The 21,174-nt window shown below is 39.6% G+C and overlaps 3 protein-coding genes, 2 long non-coding RNA genes and 1 pseudogene across 8 annotated transcripts; 3 read left to right on the forward strand and 3 right to left on the reverse strand.

The window, feature by feature from the left end:
* The first annotated feature begins 37 nt into the window (after positions 1–37).
* LOC111327433 (5-formyltetrahydrofolate cyclo-ligase-like) lies at positions 38–7,284 on the forward strand. Of its 2 annotated transcripts, XM_088741434.1 has the most exons (8): positions 38–232; positions 347–436; positions 880–899; positions 4,427–4,539; positions 5,157–5,233; positions 5,648–5,674; positions 5,768–5,831; positions 5,973–7,284. In XM_088741434.1, exons 1-8 carry the CDS (start codon positions 116–118, stop codon positions 6,062–6,064), a joined length of 600 nt encoding a protein of 199 aa, XP_088597560.1. In that variant the 5' UTR covers positions 38–115; the 3' UTR covers positions 6,065–7,284. The 2 variants fall into 2 exon arrangements, with proteins under 2 accessions (XP_088597560.1, XP_088597561.1); XM_088741435.1 differs by lacking the exon at positions 5,648–5,674.
* LOC148718336 (uncharacterized) lies at positions 1,504–4,282 on the reverse strand. The gene is made up of 6 exons (XM_088741426.1): positions 4,001–4,282; positions 3,383–3,468; positions 3,125–3,250; positions 2,314–2,953; positions 2,048–2,195; positions 1,504–1,744 (listed from the first exon to the last, which is right to left on the reverse strand). Exons 1-6 carry the CDS (start codon positions 4,080–4,082, stop codon positions 1,615–1,617), a joined length of 1,212 nt encoding a protein of 403 aa, XP_088597552.1. The 5' UTR covers positions 4,083–4,282; the 3' UTR covers positions 1,504–1,614.
* Positions 7,285–7,901: 617 nt separating the features above from the next.
* On the forward strand, positions 7,902–10,768 carry LOC111327441 (two pore potassium channel protein sup-9-like). 2 transcript variants are annotated; one of them, XM_088741427.1, is made up of 3 exons: positions 7,902–8,068; positions 9,049–9,444; positions 9,563–10,768. In XM_088741427.1, exons 2-3 carry the CDS (start codon positions 9,153–9,155, stop codon positions 10,180–10,182), a joined length of 912 nt encoding a protein of 303 aa, XP_088597553.1. In that variant the 5' UTR covers positions 7,902–8,068; positions 9,049–9,152; the 3' UTR covers positions 10,183–10,768. The 2 variants fall into 2 exon arrangements, with proteins under 2 accessions (XP_088597553.1, XP_088597554.1); XM_088741428.1 differs by having other exon boundaries at positions 9,097–9,444.
* Positions 10,769–11,046: 278 nt separating this feature from the next.
* Positions 11,047–13,972, reverse strand: LOC148718337 (uncharacterized; annotated as a pseudogene). The gene is made up of 2 exons (XR_015994094.1): positions 13,050–13,972; positions 11,047–12,700 (listed from the first exon to the last, which is right to left on the reverse strand). The product of XR_015994094.1 is annotated as an uncharacterized LOC148718337 (transcript).
* Positions 13,973–15,996: 2,024 nt separating this feature from the next.
* Positions 15,997–19,048, forward strand: LOC148718338 (uncharacterized). The gene is made up of 2 exons (XR_015994095.1): positions 15,997–17,625; positions 18,211–19,048. It is a non-coding gene; the product is annotated as an uncharacterized LOC148718338 (long non-coding RNA).
* Positions 18,948–21,034, reverse strand: LOC148718339 (uncharacterized). The gene is made up of 2 exons (XR_015994097.1): positions 20,304–21,034; positions 18,948–19,548 (listed from the first exon to the last, which is right to left on the reverse strand). It is a non-coding gene; the product is annotated as an uncharacterized LOC148718339 (long non-coding RNA).
* Positions 21,035–21,174: the final 140 nt, after the last annotated feature.

Consider the following 21,174-nt stretch of genomic DNA (forward strand, 5'->3'; position numbering starts at 1 on the left):
GGGAAACTGGGAACGACAACACTTGAACGCATGCAACGCCTGGTTAAAATCTTACATTTGCGATCATGACGTGCAGCTCGCCAGTACAGGGGGAAAAGATTTTTGCGGAATAAAAATGTCGCAAATGGCTGTTAATGAGGCTAAAAAAGTTCTGCGACGTGAGTTGAAGAAGAGAATCGCAACCATGACAGATGAAGCAAAAAGAACGGAATCTACCTCAATTGTGAACCAAGTACGTTCTGGCCCTTGTTCATTTGGCTCTAATTTGGTCTGTGAGATCTAAGTTGTTGTGTATCGCTGCTGTTGTTCTTGTCATTTGATTATCTGTATTGTTCTATCTCGCAAGGTTCTTCGAATGGAGGAATACAAATCAAGCAAGCGAATTTCAGTTTATCTCAGCATACCCTCAGAAGTTCAAACCAAAGGAATTTTGAAGGTCAGAGACTAAAGAAATTTATTTGACCGCCGCCCAGTTAGCCCAATGGATAGTGCTCTGGACTGTTGTGCGGCCCCAACCGGACCAACACTCAAGGTCTTGAAATAATTGAGAAGAATTTGCTACCATTCTATGACATCAAGAAATGGTTAGATATTCTAGTCTTCTCAGATAGGGACGAGTAACTGAAGGTCCCGTCTCCTGCAAGGTTGGGGGTAGGAGACGTTAATTTCCCACACACGAGATTACTGTGTGATGGATGTCCTCCCCTGGGGTGGGATGGTGGGATGTACAGGCCCCCATTTAAACCAGCTTCAAGCTGAACTGGGCTGGTCTGTCTAAATAATGCAAAGACATACATACAAATTCTTTTATATTGTACCATCGTTCTCGAACATCTCAATTATGACTAAACTGTAGTTCTGCTCTCATCTCTGTCACAGGAGCTTTTCCACGAAAAGAAGTAAGTATGGTACATAAATTTAACCATGTGTAAAACCTTTAACACCTGACTCCCATAAGTGACCAAGACAGAATTTCTCCTTACAATATCAATACAGTACCAAGCAGACAAGTCATGAGAATGTAGAAAAATATCAAGTAGGGACCATTAGTTGATCCAATACCAAATTCCCCAAACTTGCACCATAAAAATTGTATGGCATACAGTAAGGAGAATTACTACTTAGATCTCTGGAATGAAAAGGTTAAGGCACAGTTGAGGGCTTTCTCTCACAATTGAACAAGGCCAGGTCAACAGACAATTTCTGGTCAATTAAAGGTTTTGTCTGATCAACTCCTTGAATGGCTGGACATTTTCTGCAGTTTATTTTTTGCATGTGAAGAAGAACTAAATTCCAAACTAAATTTAGGTTTTAAATACAACTCTATCCTTTTTCTTGTCTTGAGTTTGAGGCAAAAGCATGATAAAGATACTTGTTTTATAAGGAGGGGATGATGGAATTTATTGACTAGGATGCAATGGATATTTGTCAAGCAAAAAGTGGACTGCAAAAGAAAATGACAAACAGTTGGAAAAGAGGAAACAGATAAAAGCAGCGACTAACTTAAGGTTTCAACTGATAAATCCATTTTAATGAAAATAACATGTTTCCACAAAGAGTCTGCTCAAAATAGTTCATAGTACACACAAAATATGAAATCAAATATGGATTCTTTCAATTTTTATTCCTGTGGAGCTTTTTCTTCTTGGGATTCTCCCAGACTCGTTTGTTTAATTGAGACTGACGTCTTGGTGGTAGTCTCCAGGAAGCCTCTTCAGCTTCTTTCCATTCTTTGTAAGCTTGCCTGGAAGGAAAAATTGTAGTAAGAAAACAAACCCAAGAGATGTATTCACAATGACAAAAAGTCTTTTAGAATCAGCGGGTCAGTTTAAATAAAAACAAGGAGTCAGTTAAAAGAGCGGTGGGGAGCGACTGCTCCTGTGAAACATACAAAAAACGGACAAATAGTTGCATTTTTTACTTTTTTTTTTAATTTTTGAGAGGCAAGTAAGGTTTGGGAAAGTTTGTTGAAAGGCAACTCAAAGAAGCCAGAAAATCTATGCAGGAGTGTGCTAAATGTTTGTTGACGTTTCGTTCTCCTACTCACCATCTTCGCCAGATCAACTTCACAGGCCACGAAATCAACTTATAAACAGCCACCACCACACAGTTCATCACCAGTACGGCTGAGATCGTGTAGCCAGTTTCACGCCAGCTCGAGACGATGATGTGTGTTTGAATACTTAGCAGATGTTCTGTTGGGAAAACAAACAAAAAATAGCATTAAAAATATTAATCATGACTTCTCGCTGATTATACACGATTCCGCAGAGTATTTAAGGAATTTTTTTTTTTGGAAGGCTTTCGACTCACCGTGAACATATTCACTGTAAAACTTGATGAGAACTTCACCTATCTCTAAAATGTATTCGAGCGCAGGTTCAAGTGGTTTACAGTTCCTTTTAAACTCTGTCCATGACCAGTTCGCTAACCGTTTCGCTTCCCCCCATGCCCACTCGGCCCATCGCTTTGATCCAATCCATGTTTTCTCGGTTAACCATGAAGCATTCTCCTTCGAGACCGCTGCCAACCATTCCATTCCGTTCCAAGTCAGTTCCGTCAGCCATTCAGTACTGTCCAAGTACCACTGGGTCATCCATAAACCTCGGAAGTACACGTACTCATCTACCCACATCATCGTGGTAAAGACCCATTCCGCCCATCTTTTCAGTCCGTTCCAAATGTTACCGACGCAATCCACCATTCCTTTCCAAATTTTACTAGCAAAATCCATCAACCATTTCATTCCGTTCCAAATGTTCTTAACCGTTGTTCCAACGCCATTTGAGCAAGTTTTCCAACCTTTAACCACTGTTGTCACCACAAAGGTCCACGTGTTTTCCATCATGATCCCCACTTGAGAGATCATTCCTGGTTCTTTCTGTTTGTACACTTGGTACTCCAAGCACGTCATGTTCCCAGGATATTCTGGTAGTTCCTTGCACTTGAGGATCTAATAGGAGAAGCCGCCAGCGGCGAAAAAAATATGGTCACCATAGATATCTAATTTTTTTCTTTGTCAGTATAACTATCGGCTCTCTAATGGGAGGAAACCTTATCATGACAAAAAGCAGTATTTTGTTGAATGATGACAAATTGAACTTCAAAAGTCCAGTTTAAATACCTTTCCAAGTTTCGGTGGATCATTTCCAAAACGTGGACCGTTCAAATCTTTAGAACTTTTTTTACCAGGAAAAACAAGCTGCATATCCAGATCCAGTGATAACACTTGAATCCTTATCAAATATTCCTATCAGCAAGAAAAGACCGACATGTTAATTTACATTCAGGCTATTGGCTGTCAGTAAGGAATGCGAGCATTAGTTGACCCGACTGATGAACTCCTTGCATTTGCCGAGATTGTTCTAAAATACCCACCAACCTTTTCGCTCCAAGTTCCGACCACGAACGAGTCTTCGTTGAAATCTTCGAAAGGTAGTTTTTGCCATTCGATGGCTTGAAAATTATCTAGTGCAAAAGGATAATAGCATAATGATTATCATTATTTCGTGACTATTTCTTACGGTCATACCTATTACAAATACATATCTGAATACGAACTTTTTGTGAATCTACAACAAAAGGTTTAGGTAGAAATAGGATTGTGTGGGGAAATGAAAAAAAAAAGTAACCGTCAAAGCGTGCGCTTCAATAAAAGAAAAATAGGGCGCCCTGCACGGAGCGCACACGCTGGTCAATGCGCCTAAAATTGACGAAGGCAACCATGGCAACCCCGAACTTGTTTATTTTCCCGTGAAAGTGTGAAAAGTTTGTAAAATTCCCCGTTCGCAAAGAACCCGTTTTGTTTTGGAGAACTTTGAAGAGTCTAACTTTTAGCCAATGAAAAATGGTTGAAATGTTAGTGCTTGGGAAACATTTTTGGTTTGATAATAAGGTAAAAAATGTTTCAATCATTTTCTGGTCCGAATCGTTGAGTACCGGGAAAAAGTAAAACTTTTGAAAACCTTTGAAATGTTTTCAAAACTAACTTGAAACTTACCTTCTTGTTTTCTAGCCTGTGTAACCGCCGTTAATTGAAGCACAATTGCCAACGCAGCGATCAAAATCACACTTCTCCTCATTTTTGTAGCGCACTTTTCCTCTCATGAAAAAATGCACAGCTTCGATCCGACAAACAGAGCGAAGTGATGTTTGACGTCACACAGGATGATCTATGACGTTGTGTGCGCGAGACAAGGCAGTGAAAGTCGGTCCCAGTCTGCTCTTAGTTTTCCAACTGAAAACACGCTCTTTTAGTTTTTTGTGAAAGAATTGTGGTGACTTTTACGAGGCAGCAATTATTTAAGAATTAGAGGGAAGAAGAAAATTATGTTTAAAATAAGCTTATATGACATCTCTTTGACATTGTATAATTTAATAGACTGCCTACTTTATTGTTTTGTTTGTTTGCTTATTTATTTTTCAGGGAATGTTTTATTCCACGATATATTGGTCCAAACATGGATATGGTTAAACTGCACTCCATGGAGGACATGATATCCTTACCAGTTACTTCCTGGAACATACAGCAGCCTGCAGGTGAATTTTTGATACTTGATAAATACAACGTGTTCGATGGTTTGACATAGCACGCGCGGAGATTTAGCGAGCCGCGTAGTATTTTCCGAGTTTCTAAGGGGCGAGAAAAAAAATTACTTTGACGTCTAATTTTCTAACATGCATTACAAACTTACCTGAGCATGGTATCGATCATATAGGGCATGCGCGAAAGACGAAAACAACATAAAAGAAACCATTAAAGTTTTCTTTACGACCAGAAAAAAATATTTGATCTGCTTTTAAGTCTTTTGCTTTAAAAGTCAACCCTGAAAAACGGAAAAATAAAAGTTTGGATTATTTAGTGCAGCCCTTTTGCTTTCCGTCCGTATTTTCGCCTTGCTCTACGGTGTAATACCGTTACATGGTTTACTCTCTCAGTTGCCCTAATATGGTAAAATGGCGCATTAATTAAATACTAAATTTCAATACAAGCTCTGCTGCAACATTTCCAGTATAATTCACCTACCAGTGACAATGTAACAACTTCACTGTTCTAATATGATAGACAGCGCTGTTTCAATATTAGTTAATGTTTAAGCACAACGCAACCGCTTTATTTTGGAATTGATTTCTCTTTTGATTCTTTTCTTGTTTAGAGGATGATGAAAGAGAAGAAGCCATCTCATCAGGTGGACTGGATCTCATCGTCGTTCCGGGACTTGGTTTCACAAAGGTCAGTATTTGAATACTATTACTAATTGTTAAGAAAGGATTTGTTGAAATATCACCCGTTTTCCCGCCCTTTTGGGGTTTTGCCGTTGGGGACCACGGGCCTCGGTACTTTTTTTCCTCTCGAGGCCATCCTGGTTTCGTTAATTGTTTTGAGGTCGAAATAAATCATTTCAATTGACGACTTAGTCCTGCATATTCAACTGTTCTACTATCGAGCACAGTAATTGATAGGGAGTCATTCCTGTGACTGCGGATAGCCAAAGAATTAAAGCTACCCTCATTAATTACTACAAGAAAAGATATTTTTCAGATGACGTAAGGTATGGGTGAGCTGATGTAACGCAGCTATGTCTGCTCCGTAGTGCGCCGACAATATCACTTATAATTTGGTTTTCCTTGCATTTCTTTTTCGTAGAATGGCCTCCGTCTTGGCAGAGGAAAGGTAACCATTGACAACGAACACATAGAAATTATATATAGTTTTGAATTATTAATTTTTATTTGTGTCGACTGTTTTCGATTGTGTTCTTGTCAGGGTTATTATGACTCGTACATCATGAGGTGCATCGAAACGTGCAAAAAGAAGCCGCTTTTGGTCGGTAAGAATTTTTTTCTTATTTTCTTCACCTCGCCTTGGCGTGGACTATATATGGATAACAGTTAGTGCTCTTGGCCCTGAAGAGCTGTTGTTGATAGTATTTTTACATTGTACTTCTTTTCGTTTACTTTTTCTTTCCCAGGTTTGGCTTTTAGTACTCAGATCTGCGACGACCTCCCTGTTACAGAAAGAGACATGCCATTGGATCACGTGATCACGAGTGAACCAGCTTAGAAAAGTGGCGACTTCTGAGTAATGACATTAATGACCCAAACGAAAAAAAAAAAAAAAACAATCACACAAAAAAATTAACATGTCGTGTCTCTCTCGAGAACTACGTTACACAAAAACTAGTAATTTTCTTCTTTTCAAATGTGATCAGAAACAGGCTTGTAAAAGATGTCAATAACTCAGTAACAGTGTCGCTATTCGGGATTCATAAACGATCCACAACAGTATTCTATTTCAAGGCTTTGTGAATGTACCTATTTCAAAGTGTCCTGGGGCCCGTTTCTCAAAGGTCCCGGTAACTTTACGGGCCCGTGAAGCTGTTCTGTTTCCATTCAAGATGGGTTTCAAAACGTTTTGAAAATTCAACGATAAATTTATCAGCTAAAGAAACAAAATGGACTGGTTAGGGCGCCAGAACCTGCGCCTCTATTCTTAAAATTTTGATTTTAAGATATGGCTTCCGGGACTTTCAAAAAAAAGACCCCTGAGCCGGAATGTCACGAATTGAACACGTGATTACGACTAAGACCTTATGTTTTTGTAATGGACAAACAAGTCAGCTGAGCATGCAGTGAGAAGTGCGCACGCAAATACCTTTCGTGGCGCGTGTTCTAACTCCACTCATTCATTTCGTTTCACGGTTTCCTTTACCAACATGGCGCTATTACTTTCATAAATTTATTCATACTTATGATGCACGATTCTTCGCAGTAGATAGCGCTATTTATGCAATAGCGAAAATTGGTAGAGCGCTGCACTAGTATCGCAAAGGTCAGTGGTTCGAATCCCGTACAGGCCTGAATTTTTTTCAGGTCTGATTTTCGCCATTGCATAAATAGCGCTATCTACTGCAAAGAATCGTGCATCGTACGTATTTAATACCGCAGTTCAAAATATATGAACTTCCTATATTCATTGTATCTGATAAATTTATTCATAGTTCGGAACTGTATTAGCTACGCGCCATTAATGGATAGAAATAATTTAAGTTGAATAAATATAATGCAGTTATTAGGGTGTGATATTTAGAGTTCATAAAATTGTACTGGTGATCACGCTTAATATCTAATGGCCTTTTATGTTGAGCAAGACATCTCAGGAAAGAATTATGCGTGGGAAAACAGAATTGCGACTAAAATATTCTACTTAAATAACATTTAGAGTGGCAAATTGGTGCAAATATAGCAGCCTAAAAATGTTATTAAACAACTCTCTCGACTGTTGCATATTGTATTACACAGGGGTGGATCCAGGAATTTTTGATTGGCGGAGTCCAAACTTTGGTTCAGAAAGGACTGTTGGACTCTTTTGAGGCAAATTACTTCTCCCCAGCACCCTCCACACCCCCTCCACACCCCCTCCCACCAGTCGCGGTTACAGGTTATAATTCCTTGGCCGCTTACCGTTTACTTGGATTCATTAATAAAAAAAAAAAAATCAGCCAGTTGAAAAGTGATATACGATCCTGTCGATGTAAGAATTTCAGTCTCAAAAATGTAAGCGTCAGGTCTGATAAGGGGGGGGGGGGTCCGGACCCCCCGCACCCTCCCCCTGGATCCGCCACTGTTACACGTTATCGGAAAGTAGTTTTTATTATCGAAACTGAAGTAAAATGAAATGAAAACAAAAATACTTCAAATTAAGGTTTAGTTAATTTTTTTTCTTTTTGAAAGAAGTATGAGATGGCATAAAAAATATAGAACTCTCTCAATTTCCTGACTAAAAAAATGGAAACAAAAAGCCCTTATTTATAGATTAAAAACACAAAAACGACCCCTTCACACTCATGCAAAGTCATTTTAGAGTTAATTGACTGTGTGCCGCATCCTTGGTCTAAAAACATAAATTATACATAACTCGCTAGGCCAAACTGTAGGTCTGTTTTCAAAGGCGTGAGAAATGCTTTTGCATCAATTCGAGAAGTTTGGCAGAGTAGACCAACGAAACGGAAGATAAACGGGCAGCCATATGACAATCAACGCTTTTTGATAACGCACTGTTTTGGATGTAAGTGAATTTGTAATCAAAACTGTTTTCCTTTGCGATTGAATGGTAAATATTATAATTTCTTGTGACATTTTCTCGTTCTGTTTATTCCGTTTTGTCACAATTTTGTCTTTTCGAAGATAAAACCGATCCTGTATTCAATTATCAAGGGCTCGAAGCTAAAATTAGGGATAAAACCGGTGCTAAGCACCTTAATGTGATAAAAGTTGCGAAAAGATCGGCGAGAAAATCCGAATTATAATTTTCAAACCGTCTTGACTCGTCTCAACAAGTCAGAATTGCAAGTTTTCAATCGGAAAAGCTCGATAGTCAGGGTGCTGAATTGCTTGGAATTTTCGTATTCTCTGAAAGTGAATTTCTGTTCCTTCATTCCATGGATTGACTCGCAGAACATCCGTTTGCTCGCGTTTAAAACGCATAGCCAGTAATCCTCCATCTCCTTGCAGAATATGCTTTCTTGCTGATTAACTCGCGTAACCCGGTGAATAACTTCTAGACCTAAATGTTTGTGAAAAAATGCTGTTTTTTCCTGCTTATTTCGACTGCACACTCAACGAATGAAAGGTACTTGATATTTAAATTCATGTCTTCGTCTTTGGAGACGTGGGCGAGAACAAAATGGTACTAAAACTGAGGCACCATAAAGGGCATTTGTAAGCTATCACTAGCCTAGCTATATACATCTTCCTCTCTGAATTTTTTTTTCTGGACTTAACTGTGCAGAAGTGGTAAATACCACTTGAACTAAGATGTTCTTTAAAGCAAGCGTTAACTTGCAGTATACCACTGATTTTTATTTCTCCTTTTGCTTTTCACGGGCAGATTTAGTTTCATAAACAGCTGTTCATACAAAGTTTTATGAAACATTTATAGTCAGGACAGCTTCCAAAAAATAACTTCAATGTTTAGGCGAATGAAATTGGAAATATTTATCTACATGGTTTAGCCTTTAAAAATACGTTTTGTTTTGTTTTGACTAGAGCGCAGTGGCAAACTCAGAAGATTTTTCTCTTGGATTTGATCCACAGAAATAGCAATTCCACGCTCCTATATCTTTGAAGGGAAGCAAAGCGTCTGGAGTGCAATGTCTTCAGTTGGAAGTACTTTTTTTAAGAGGACACTTTTGCTTTTAATCTTTGGATTTGTAAATGCTGCAATTTTTACCCTTATCGAGAAACGAGAAGAAAATTACAAGACCACATCTAATAGAATGTTAGAACAATTGAGGAAGAACTTTACGAAACACCACAACTTCTCGGACGAAGAATTCGAGTATTTTGCAATAGCTTCATACAACGCTGTTCACATGGGCTTGTCTTTGGACTGGACCTATTTTAGGGCAGTGGATTTCACGTACACAGCAATGACTACAATTGGTGAGCCTCCCTTCCTTAGCCTGTCGTGGTTTTATGATACTTCCTCTTTTCAGCAATGATCGGGGGCCACCTGTGCAGTAACCTTTTTTATTATTATTAATTATTCTTCTTTTTGCAGGATACGGCCGTCTAACACCCATCACCACATACGGGAAATTGTTCTGTATCGTATTTTGTATGCTTGGGATTCCACTATGTCTTCTAACCCTAAAATCTGCGGGTGAACTTATTTCAGAATTTTTGACGTGTGTGATAACTCGCGTAGAGATTATAGTTCTTAAAACAAAGACTGTAAAAGACATTGAGATTAAACGCGCTCTACTCGCGTTCGCTCTAATGGCAGTGTATCTCTCGTTCACTGCAGTCACGCAAGTAATAAAGGAAAACTGGACATTCGTGGATGCTTTTTATGCGTCTTTTATAGCATATTCTACCGTAGGTTTTGGAGATTATATCCTTTTTGAAAGTGTTACAGGGCAAGGCAAAAACGGAGCTGCCAGCACGTTTTTTCACGTGTTTGCAACTTTCCCGGCGCTTTTTGGACTGGGAATTGTGGCTTGCGTAATCAACTGTGTTTTAGATGTTGTTGAGAAAAACCATTTACACCTCAGCGATGGCTTTTGCTGCCGTCGCTCAAGGAGACTAGGGAGAAGGAAAAATAAAGAGTCGATGAAACTTTTATCTTTTAGTAAACTGGACAAAGAAGGTAGACGCACCAGAAGGTCTCATAGTGTATAAAAATACGTCATGATTTTAAATTCTGTCAGAGTTTTAATTAAAGAATATTTTGAAAAAAGATGATTTCACCCAGATGGGGTGTTTCTTTAAGCCTGGGCGGTTTTCATGATCGACCGAGTCGGGACCACTCTAACCGCCTCCCCGTTAGCTCAATGGATAGAGCGCTGGACTGTTGTGCGGGAGGTCGAGGGTTCGAGCCCCGGCCGGACCAACACTCAAGGTCTTAAAATAATTGAGAAGAATATGCTGCCTTTCTATAACATCAAGAAATGGTGTAGATATTTTAGTCTTCTCGGATAGGGACGAATAAATGGAGGTCCCATCTCCTGCAGGGTTAGGGGTGAGAGACGTTAATTTCCCACGCACGAGATTACTGTGTAATGGATTTCCTCTCCCGGGGTGGGATGGGTGGGTTGTTGTCTTGCATTTCATTCATGAGCCTCTGGCTCGGGCAATATGGGTAACCATCTCGCGTGAATTAAGGAATGGCTCAAAAACGAGATCGTGACCCCCAGCGAGGCCTCATAGTTAAGTATTTGTAATTGCTAACTTTATTAATAAAGAGCTCTTAAGTTTCAGCGTCGTACGTTTAAACAATCATGGCATTGCTCTTCGAAGGTATACTAAATCAAGGAATGTTTCGATATGAAGAAAGTTTCCCGACGTAAACAGATTATTTGTCGCGAGGGTGTAAGTTCGATGCTAACTAGGTCGCTAACGTCAAGAAGACGCGCGCTAGGATTGCTGAAGGATTATATTACACGCTTGATTTGCTATTGTATAAACTTGTCACCTAAAACCTGTCAATAAAACACCTTCATGTCAACAATATTTTAACATAAAGGTAAAACAAACATGACTTTGCAAACAAAGGAGTGTCAATTTTCGAATCCCGACAAATCCAAAAGCGCGCCATCCTAGATATAAGCTGATTGGTTTTGCACCTTTTTCAACTCCAAATCGCGAAATTCGATTCTAAGAAGGCACAATCGAAAGAATGTAACTATTTTGCGTCGATACAGCCCATAGAAGGGCTCTAACGAGCGAATTGCTAATGGTAAGCTTACCCCACTAGGGTAAACTTTACCCGGCGGGAAACTGAAACAAACAAAGCACTCTGATTGGTCAATTCGGGTAAAAATTACCCTCATCTGGTAAATGTTTTTAGTGCATATTGTTTTTGATGAGGGCACAATGTTTTAGACATGTGTTTTGGGAAGTTCCTTCAAGATGTTATTTATGTGCTCCTTGAGATCATGGAGGGGTTCTACTGGCACAACTTCATATTGGGTTAAGTTAAGGTCTTTCATTGAAGAACTTTGATCAGGAAAACACAGTGCAGGGACTCGCTGAATGCCCTTAAGCTCCTCCTTCAACTGGCTCTGCAAGGCTGGTTTTAGCAAACTATCTGTTGGGAGGTTTCGGCCTTTGCACTCTCTGATCATGTCATCCTTACTCATTTGTTGGAAAGGTTGCACGCCTCCATTCCTCCTTTCTTTGCCTGCTGGACGTGCAATGACTTTCTTCCTTGGCTCTTCTAAGGTGATTTGTGGGGCTCTTAGTGATGCTATGTGGTCAGAGTACTGTGTTGATGACATAGTGCAACCACAGCAGCCAAATTTTCCACCCAACTGCTCCCCACTCTCAACTTCTTGTGATGGATGGTCACCATGGAACATGCGACAGATTTCATTGATGAATACATTGTGGGAAGAGGTGATCTTTGGAGTGAGCTGTTGGATGTCCTCCAGGCGGGTGTCACTGTATAATAGCTGATCTTTGATGGTGTCTCTACACCTTGCCATAAGGTAAATTTGTGGCTTTTCCACCATTTCTTGGACATCCTTTCCCTCAAGCTCTTGAGATGTGTAATAAAATGCTGGATCATAAATTGCATTTACCGTCAAGAGGATATGGCCATGATTCATAACACTTGAGTGGCCTGACCAGATCATCAGGTGTCGAGTTCGCTCCCAGTGTTTTAGCGAGTTAACCAGTTCCTCCCTTGTTGTCTCACCACCAGGCTTCTCTTTTAACTCTCCAATTTCCTGCAAGCGAGTTTCCAGCTCTTCGTACGTCATAGCCTCATAATGTGCCTCTGAGTGGTCTCTCACCAAACCCATTTCCTCATGTTCTGCTAAAAGATTTTTCCTGATTTCTAGTAGAGGTATTTTTCTGCCACTAACTGTGAAACATTCTTTCTTGAGAGTACCACTGGAATCCAATGTTAGCTTTTGGTAGGTTTTTGGAGCTATAATCTCACCCAAGCGGTATTCCCCATTTGCAATTTTTTTCTTAGAGTCTCTCTTATGGCTGCACCTGTGCGAGGCACTGGTGTTGTGATCTCCCCTCCAAAGGCTTTGTTCAGCTGCCTTCTTGGAAGTGGGTTGTTTTTTCTGAAGGGCTTGAAGATTTCCAAATTCTTGCTATTTTTGCTAAGAAATTCTTTCACCACCATGTTTCCTACTGTTGTCTTCTTGGATACTCCATAGTTCTTAGCCAGTGCAGAGAAATTGATCTGTAAATAAGGGGAAGTAATATTTCAATCACTACTTAAAAACAGAATTAAAACAAACAAATGTTTGTGAACTAAATATTGAAGATGCAAATATGAAACCTTTTGTTTTCATTATAATTTTATTATTTATCTTTTCATTTGAAAAGAAAAGTGATGGGGAATGGAAGTAATTCTGGTCATTTGGCCCATAGTTAGCTATGGGCCAAATAACTATGTTTGGCCAGAGAGGGGAGAGTTAGTTTATTGATAGCATGCATACATGTATGCAGTGAAGTTATTTGCTATCATGTTTTAAACAAAATTTTCTTATTCCAACTGTTTTAAGTATCTTTATTTAGTTTATTCTCACCTTATCACCCTCTTTCATTGCATTTACTTCCTGTAGGAGACCATCTTTGTCAAAGTCAAGGGAACTGGGATCTGGAGAGTGACGCTTTACCTTTCGAAGGCCTGCCTCCTCGAGTGCTTTCCTCTTCGTAGTCCGACTTTTAGCCTCTTTATTAGTCTCCCTCGCAGCCGTTTTTTTTTGGATGTCACGCAACGCTCCCCCAAAAGAACGGCTGCTGACAACCGAACTACATTCCTTTCTCATTGTCGTTGCGGTTTGGTCGCGGTCTATTGAACAGACCAATCACATACCAGAAAATCTGAATGACGTAAGGTTTCACGCGAAAATGTGGATATTGGGAGAAACACTGAGAAATTTGTCGATGAGAGCTCGAAATGTTTCACATGTTCATCGTTGTGCCCTGGTAAAGATAGAGTATATATTTTTGGGAAAACTTCTCACAATTTCGTTTAAATTATAGAATCTACGCTTAACATAGACGTCAGCTGCTACGCCAACGACACAAACGCCAGATTGTTTGAGCGGTTGTTAAAGTTTCAGCGAGCAACTGAGAAAGTAGAAGCTAAAAACTGATCTGAAACTCTTTATTCGCACTATTTCAAGAGGTTACTACAGATTATAAAAGTCAGAATATATAAGAAACAGTAAATTACATCAATAATCAAAAGGAAATACAAGACGCCTTTCAATCTAGGCCAAGGGCTAAACGCTTGCTTCGACCTGCAGATGGAGATCAGGAGGGAAAAAGCGCGTGCTTGCCGTCAACAAACCGGGCGAAGCTTCGAGAACACTGCAATTTAGGTCGGCCAACGTCTCCTACACTACTTGTACTTCTTCATTTGCCAGTCCGCTGCTAGCTGGAGCGAACCCGATTAGTTATGTTCGTGGCTTCTTATCACCGGTACAGGAAATCGGCCCGAATTATCGAGTATTTCCGCACGTTGGTACAACGCAACAACAATAACAATAATATGACCACTTTCATGGGTAACATGGTCAAACACGAGTGGGAGTGCCTGATTTGCTTAAACTCCCTATTAACGATTTCCCGGATCCTGTAGGCAACTTAACAAAAACATCTTCAGTAAATGGTTTGAACCCGGGGGTAACATGTGAAGGTGTAGTCTGATCGTCTGGGTGAGTGTAGTCTTGAGAAGGACTGTTGTCGGTGGTAGTGACTGACGTTTCGACAACCTGTGCGGAAGTCATCATCAGAGTCAAGTGAATGATTGTTGTCAGTAGAATGTTCTTATTCCAGTTCGTGTGAAATGATCGGTTGGTTTTGCCGTGATGTTATTGGCTGTAAGACTCAAGTGACGTAAGTCGGTCGTGATTGGTCTGTTTCGATCTGTCGGTAAAGTTAGGTCGTTCTTTTTCGGTCGTTTGTGATGTTTATGTCGTGAATGAGTCGTTTGTATGGAGCGGGTAGTTGTTGACATCTGTTTAGGGGAGTCTGTTCTAAGTTAGTAAACCAGCTTTCCAGAGTCAGTCGTTGAAAATAGTCAGTGCTGTAGGTTAGGCATTGCGCAGAGTCCCAGTCAATGTTGTGGTTGGTAAGTCGATGGTGTTCAGCAATGTGATTGCTGACATCACCTTTTCTCGTCGCTCGTCTGTGTTCAGTCAGTCTTGTTGTGAGGTTTCTGCCAGTCTCACCGATGTAGGAGGCTTGGCAGTCGGAACAATTGATCTTAGAAATCGTTCCCTGTCTGTTCCTCGGTTCGTCTTTGTCTTTAACGTTGGTTAGTAACTGACGTAGTGTGGTGATGGGTTTGTGGGCGACGCGGATATTGAAGGGTAGTAAGATGCGCGAGATGTTTTCAGACATGCCTTTTATGTACGGTATGGTTGCTGTAGTCAAAGGGGTTGCGGTGTCGTTTGTTTCGGTAGTGGTAGTGGGTCGGTGAGTGTTTCGTCGGATGAAGTCTTTGTTGTAGTTGTTCTTCGTAAAAACACGGTGAAGGTATTTGTTCTCGTCGGATAAGCTGTCTGTCGAGTCGCATACTAGTTGTGCGCGTCGTGTTAGAGTTCTGATAGTTGTGGCTTTGTGTGATGTAGGGTTGTAGGATGACTCGTCTGGTAATCTGTCGGTGTGTGTCGGTTTCCTGTAACATGACGAGCTTTGCTCAAGAAAAAAATTCTCAGCAGGCATCGTAAACTGATGCCGAGGTTTGGGGAAGAAGGCGTTGAGTGGATGTCATCACATTAATTACACCACAATGTAATTATACAGATTAGCGCCCACGAATCCACGAGAGATACGCGATTGCGTGCGAGTTAACGCGGGGTCATCTGTTGGCGATGAAAATCAAAATCATGAAATGAAATGAAGCTTGTTGTGCGCGTAATGGTCATAAAATACTGCGTTTTCTCTGTTTCTGCCTGTTTCCTTAAAACGACATTTTTAATCACGTAGTCTTTCAAAGATCCTTCCTTTTCACAGAAGAGGCAATACCGGCGAGGCGCCGTATTCGAAAAAGCCTCTCTTTCGATTATTTAGGTATGATTCTTTCGCTTGGTTTGCCATAAAACAGTAACAAAAGATATCGCAAATTTCATGTGCCGTACGACCTGAATAACAACCGTATCGAATTTCCAGTATTGCGTCACTTGGTGGATCGATCAGTGTTCACGCTTTGCGATCGTAGTACACGATGTTATTGTTTTGGTACAAAACCTGTGGCGGTCGCACGACTTGGCCTCGTATCCTGGTTAAATTCTTACCAATATTATAATATTAAACCTCGACGAGATTTTTCATATCGAAATGTCGAAAAGCATCATGTTTTCGATTTCGAAACCATTCGAAATGAAGTCATAGAGGCAGTCGGATTTTCGACGTGCGGCTTTCCACCGGCTAACTTAACCACGCAGAGTCTTTGCAGGATTACAAGTGCCACACTTGACCCTTGCAAACATTGGTATCTACTTTTGAAAGAGGTATGTGACGTTCCTTTGCGTAAATATTTCATATGCGATGTATTTAAGATATTTCCCGACGAAATCCGAAATGTGGCGACGCGGAAACTTCAGCCGGCCAAATCATCGTTCGGAGTAGTGGGGTTAGCCAGGATTCCCGACCTCGTTCACGTTGTGTTCACGTTCGGTCTAATAGCTGGTCTATCTTCTTCGTAATAAAATAATACCCGACGAACTTATTAAATCTGCGGGAGTTATGACTATCGTAAATCTGGTGAACTCCGCCACACTAGACTTTGAGCCCGAAGGCGCGAAAAATTTATCTTTTGGCTCCAAACTCAATCACGACTCCAAAGAGCTCGCTTCCTAATTTACCGAAAGATCAGCTAGAGTAAATTTCCATGGAGTGGAACTGAAGAAGCTTCGAACACAGATTTCTCATCTCGAATCAGCATGGAGTCAATTTTACAGACCCCTTTTTTCCACCTCAATGTTCGTACCTTGTTGTGGTGAGGTGGCTTGAGTGCCCCAATGACCAATTGCAATACAATGCCTTTAAAGAATTCAGCCTCAGTTGGTGGGCTGTATTTTCTGCAAGGTAGAGGCCAGACTAACAAGGACTTTGTCATTGTAGTTATTGTTATGATTATTATAATTATCATTATTATTAATGATTTTGTTATTGTTATCATTATCTTTATGATTGTGATTGAATCATTTTCAAAATGAAATAGGCTGCTCAATGAGGATGGCATGCTGAGGCAAGTAGATTTTCATTTATTTACCCCCCTCCCTCCAAGTAGAAATTCGAGTGTTTCTGATAGTTTTTCTCTTCAATAGATTGTTAGAATGCAGAAGATTTTCTAAGACACATTGTACAGAGGGCTTGTGTTAAGTAGTTGTTTTCTGATTCAAAACCACCTGCCTAATTCTGTTTCTCTTGGGTAGTTAGTCCATGGACTGTTGTTATCTGATGGCAGAACTAACAGGTGGATCTGTTTCTCTTGGGTAGTCAGTCCATTATGGGCTGTTGTTATCTGATGGCAGAACCACCAATCTGTTCTGTTTCTCTTGGGTAGTCAGTCTATGGACTGTTGTTATCTGATGGCAGAACCAGTCCCTATTTTTTTTCAGCTCTATGCTGTCAGTCTTTTATGGACAGTTATTTTTATCTGATGGCAGTTTTAGCTTGCTCTTTTTGTTTTGAAAAATGTGTTGCTTATGCTGTTTGTCACGTATCATCTGTTATTAGTCAGAGGCAATTTGGTCAATCAATGCTATCATTGTCTTCATTATTATTATTGTTAATTCAGCTGCTACTCTTCTCTCTTTCGCACAGGGCCCACTACAGATAGCACTAGCTTAATGAAGTCCCAAAACCTTTCACAATGAGCCAACTCAAGAATTGCAGTCCTGAACAGTTTTTGGGGTTTTCCTGGCTTTTCTTGAGATTATTTTGTCTCAGTTTCAATTACTTGGATACTCATTCAGCTAGACTAACAATAACACCATTTTGTTCATACATAAACATTGAAATAATCATAATAAATGATAATAATAATGATTTGTTGTTGTTACTGTTATCATTATCATTATCTTTATGATTGTGATCATCATTTTCATATTGAAAAAGGCTGCTCAGTGAGGATGGCATGCTGAGGCAAGTAGATTTTCATTTAATTTCTCCCCCCTCCCCCCAAATGAAAATTCAAGTGTTTTTGATAGTTTGTCTCTTCAATAGATTGTTAGAATGCAGAAGATTTTCTAAGACACATTGTACAGAGGGCTAATGTCTTAAATAGTTGTTTTCTGATTCAAAACCACCTGCCTGGTTCTGTTTCTCTTGGGTAGTTAGTCCATGGACTGTTGTTATCTGATGGCAGAACTAACAGGTGGATCTGTTTCTCTTGGGTAGTCAGTCCATTATGGGCTGTTGTTATCTGATGGCAGAACCACCAATCTGTTCTGTTTATCTTGGGTGGTCAGTCTATGGACTGTTGTTATCTGATGGCAAAACCAGTCCCAATTTTTTTTTCAGCTCTATGCTGTCAGTCTTTTATGGACAGTTATTTTTATCTGATGGCAGTTTTAGCTTGCTCTTTTTGTTTTGAAAAGTGTGTTGCTTATGCTGTTTGTCACGTATCATCTGTTATTAGTCATAGGGTGACTTTGGTCAATCAATGCTATCATTGTCCTTAGTATTATTATTATTAATTCAGCTGCTACTCATCTCTCTTTGACACAGGGCCCACCACAGACAGCACTAGCTTAGTGAAGTCCCAAAACCTTTCACAATGAGCCAACTCAAGAATTGCAGTCCTGAACAGTTTTTGGAGTTTTTCTGTCTTTTCTTAATTTGTTTTTGCCCCAGTTTCAATCACTTGGATACTCATTCAGCTAGACTAACAATAACACCATTTTGTTCATAGATAAACATTGAAATAATCATAATAGTAATATAAATGATAATAATAATGATTAGATTAATGGAAATAATCATAGGAATTATAACCATCAGGATAATGAACATTATTTCTCTAACTATTGTAAATATTTTTGTTATTGTTATTATTATTATTATCATTATTATTGTCATCATTGTTATTATTATTATTATCATTATTATCATTATCATTGTTATCAATGTTATTATTTCCATCATGAATTATTAGAGATGCTTGGGAAAAAATGATCTATAGTTCCCTCCAACTCATTATTCTTTCAGTTAAGTGAATTAAGACTTGTGAACAGTTACTGCTTTATTCTGTCATTCCTGATGACCATAGAAATGGTGAAAGTCCACAGATATTATCCCTCTAAGAGTTTCTCCAGGTGTTTTTTTTCCTCTGAATTTGGTTACAACAGAATGAAGGACATCAGAGTATAGTGCGCCCAGCTAGACATGAATTGCATTAATATTACAGGGTCATTTTGCTGTATTCAGGGTTTAATCTTAGCCTTCTACAGACAAGTTTGTTCCTCTAAATGCAAAACACATTTTATCGTTTTTTAAAACAAACTTACAAAAACTGCCAAGAAACAGCTACTAAATTTATGGAAACATGACGAACAAGTCAACTAGACTGTGTACTACACATCATTGAAATCAAAGTACCACTTTAGGAACATAAAATCGCAAGGTCAGTTTCCCATTTTTAGTGCCTGAGAAAAGATCAGGCCACCAGATTACTTCAAACTCTCTGGTTGCTCGTCCCTCTCAATTTCCAACAACCATTTTAGTTTACTGGGTGAGAATCGTGCTTGATTTCTTGCCCCATACTCTTTCCTTGGCCGCCTGTAAAGCTTGTTGAGAATTTAACAGCTACCACTTGCAGCTACCTCCATATTCCCCCGATAGCTTTTCTTCAACTCTAATGGTACAGAACTTTGATGACTCAGACCAGAAATAACATTATTCACTCTACCATCCCTGTAATAAAAATCTTTGGATTTTTCTCTCCATACAGGGGGCCGCAAATGCATTTTTTCCCTCTCGCGTTTATAAAAGCATTCGGCATGCCTGCCAACAAAGCTTGGATGTATGTTTCAGGAACTTAGTATCTTTCAACTCGACACCATTTGCCTGAAACCAAAATAATAATTACGAAAGTTAAGAGATTATTTACTTCTGGAGTGAAATGTACCAAATGATTTGCCCTTTCAAACATAAACCTGAGTTATCAGGTTTTGTCAATCACAAAATTACACGCCGGGTTATTAGTATTCCTTGGGGACCTTCCTATATTATCATAAATATCTAAGACAAGCAGGTCTTTTAGCTAGGTAATCTATGTTAAAAATCGCGCTGTACAGCACTTAGAATTATTTTCCTCACTCATTATTTTTTTCACACTGCAACTTCGCGTACTACGCAATTATTACTACGCAGTCATGTCTGGTGTCCAGTTGGGAGAAGAGCTTGTTATTATTTTTGTTTTGGAGGTGAATTGCGATTTCTTGTATGTCCCCTATTTCGCCGAAGAAAAGCTCGAACAAATACTGAAATTAATGAATAAGTCACTATGAACAACTAGTGCAAAGTGTCAGCACTATCGAGCCAAACTGAGAACTGTTCTTTAATGATTTTTAACATATACCACCAATTCTTACTATTTTTAATTTCTGCGTTTCAATAGACTGACGTGTTCTTGAGAAGATATTAAATCGGTTAGCGCTGTTGTTCCCTTCTAAATTATTTTGGTGGAAGCGCATCATAAGACACTGGTTTAACTAAAACAATGTTGGGCGACGTTGCATTTTGACTGCACAAACCGCAATTAAATTTAATTTTAACAGCTATTCGAGTGTGTGAAGAACGGAAAAGAGCAAATTACATACCATCGGCCTTTCGATGCACGGATGAATTAAAACTTTTTGCAATTCCACTTATCCATTGCTGGTAACTGATAGACCTTGTCCTTACTCTTGCGGGAGGCCGTACGATCTGTTGTCCATTGTAGAACTTGGCAAACTTAGCGCACTCTGCCTCGAGCGCAACAATGTGATCTTTCGATTCTCTATCTCACTAGCGCAGTTGTTGTGTTGAACATGGACGAATAATACATCGCAGCGTGTCTTGTAGATAGCTAGAGATGCCATGTTTAAGATAAGCGCTGAATATGGACGAGCATTAAAGCCGCCACTGAAAAAGCACAATCGATCGTTTTTCATTGTAAGGATCAGGTCTTTCACACAGCTGTCAGAATTAAAGAGAGGAAGAACGTCGATCTCGCTCACCTAAGTAGCGAAGTACACCACGAGGGGCGACGATGATCAAACACCTGGAAGATCACCGTGGTGTCCCTCTACTCTTTGGTATCATAACCAAGAGCGAGCCGTTTCGACTTGTCACTAAGTTTTACGGTTTATAAAACAAAGGCACCGCTCTACACAAAGCCTTAAAGAATGAAACACTAGAAAAGCTTACTTAGCTTGGAATTATAACAATTTTCTTTCTTAAAACTCGAAGATTTTCATGGTTTCCGTAACTTCGTGTTTTTCCAAATTTCCTCTTTTGCAGGTTATGCTGTTTTGCATTTTCCTCAACGTATAATTTAGTTCAGCGTCGATCATTTATCATCCTTAGAAGAAAATATTCTGATCTTTACGTTTAACTATAAAATTGCTTTGGCTTACATTGTGCGCCTAAAAGGAGCGTTAAAGTAAACATGAGTTGATTCCACGCGAGGGTTTTACCTGGAAAAATGCC

Source organism: Stylophora pistillata, chromosome 12 (genome assembly GCF_964205215.1).
Source record: "Stylophora pistillata chromosome 12, jaStyPist1.2, whole genome shotgun sequence".
Lineage (NCBI taxonomy): Eukaryota > Metazoa > Cnidaria > Anthozoa > Scleractinia > Pocilloporidae > Stylophora > Stylophora pistillata.

What these genes read in the sequence shown, in the direction of transcription:
- LOC148718336 (XM_088741426.1), bottom strand. Translation starts at nt 4,082, where the DNA reads ATGAGGAGAAGTGTGATTTTGATCGCTGCGTTGGCAATTGTGCTTCAA. An exon ending in ACAGGCTAGAAAACAAGAAG is followed by an intron (nt 3,469 to 4,000) that starts GTAAGTTTCAAG and finishes CTTTTGCACTAG; the next exon opens with ATAATTTTCAAGCCATCGAA. An exon ending in TTACAGTGAATATGTTCACG is followed by an intron (nt 2,196 to 2,313) that starts GTGAGTCGAAAG and finishes TTTTCCCAACAG; the next exon opens with AACATCTGCTAAGTATTCAA.
- LOC111327433 (XM_088741434.1), top strand. Translation starts at nt 116, where the DNA reads ATGTCGCAAATGGCTGTTAATGAGGCTAAAAAAGTTCTGCGACGTGAG. An exon ending in AAACCAAAGGAATTTTGAAG is followed by an intron (nt 437 to 879) that starts GTCAGAGACTAA and finishes TCTCTGTCACAG; the next exon opens with GAGCTTTTCCACGAAAAGAA. An exon ending in TCCGTCTTGGCAGAGGAAAG is followed by an intron (nt 5,675 to 5,767) that starts GTAACCATTGAC and finishes TGTTCTTGTCAG; the next exon opens with GGTTATTATGACTCGTACAT.
- LOC111327441 (XM_088741427.1), top strand. Translation starts at nt 9,153, where the DNA reads ATGTCTTCAGTTGGAAGTACTTTTTTTAAGAGGACACTTTTGCTTTTA. An exon ending in CACAGCAATGACTACAATTG is followed by an intron (nt 9,445 to 9,562) that starts GTGAGCCTCCCT and finishes TTCTTTTTGCAG; the next exon opens with GATACGGCCGTCTAACACCC.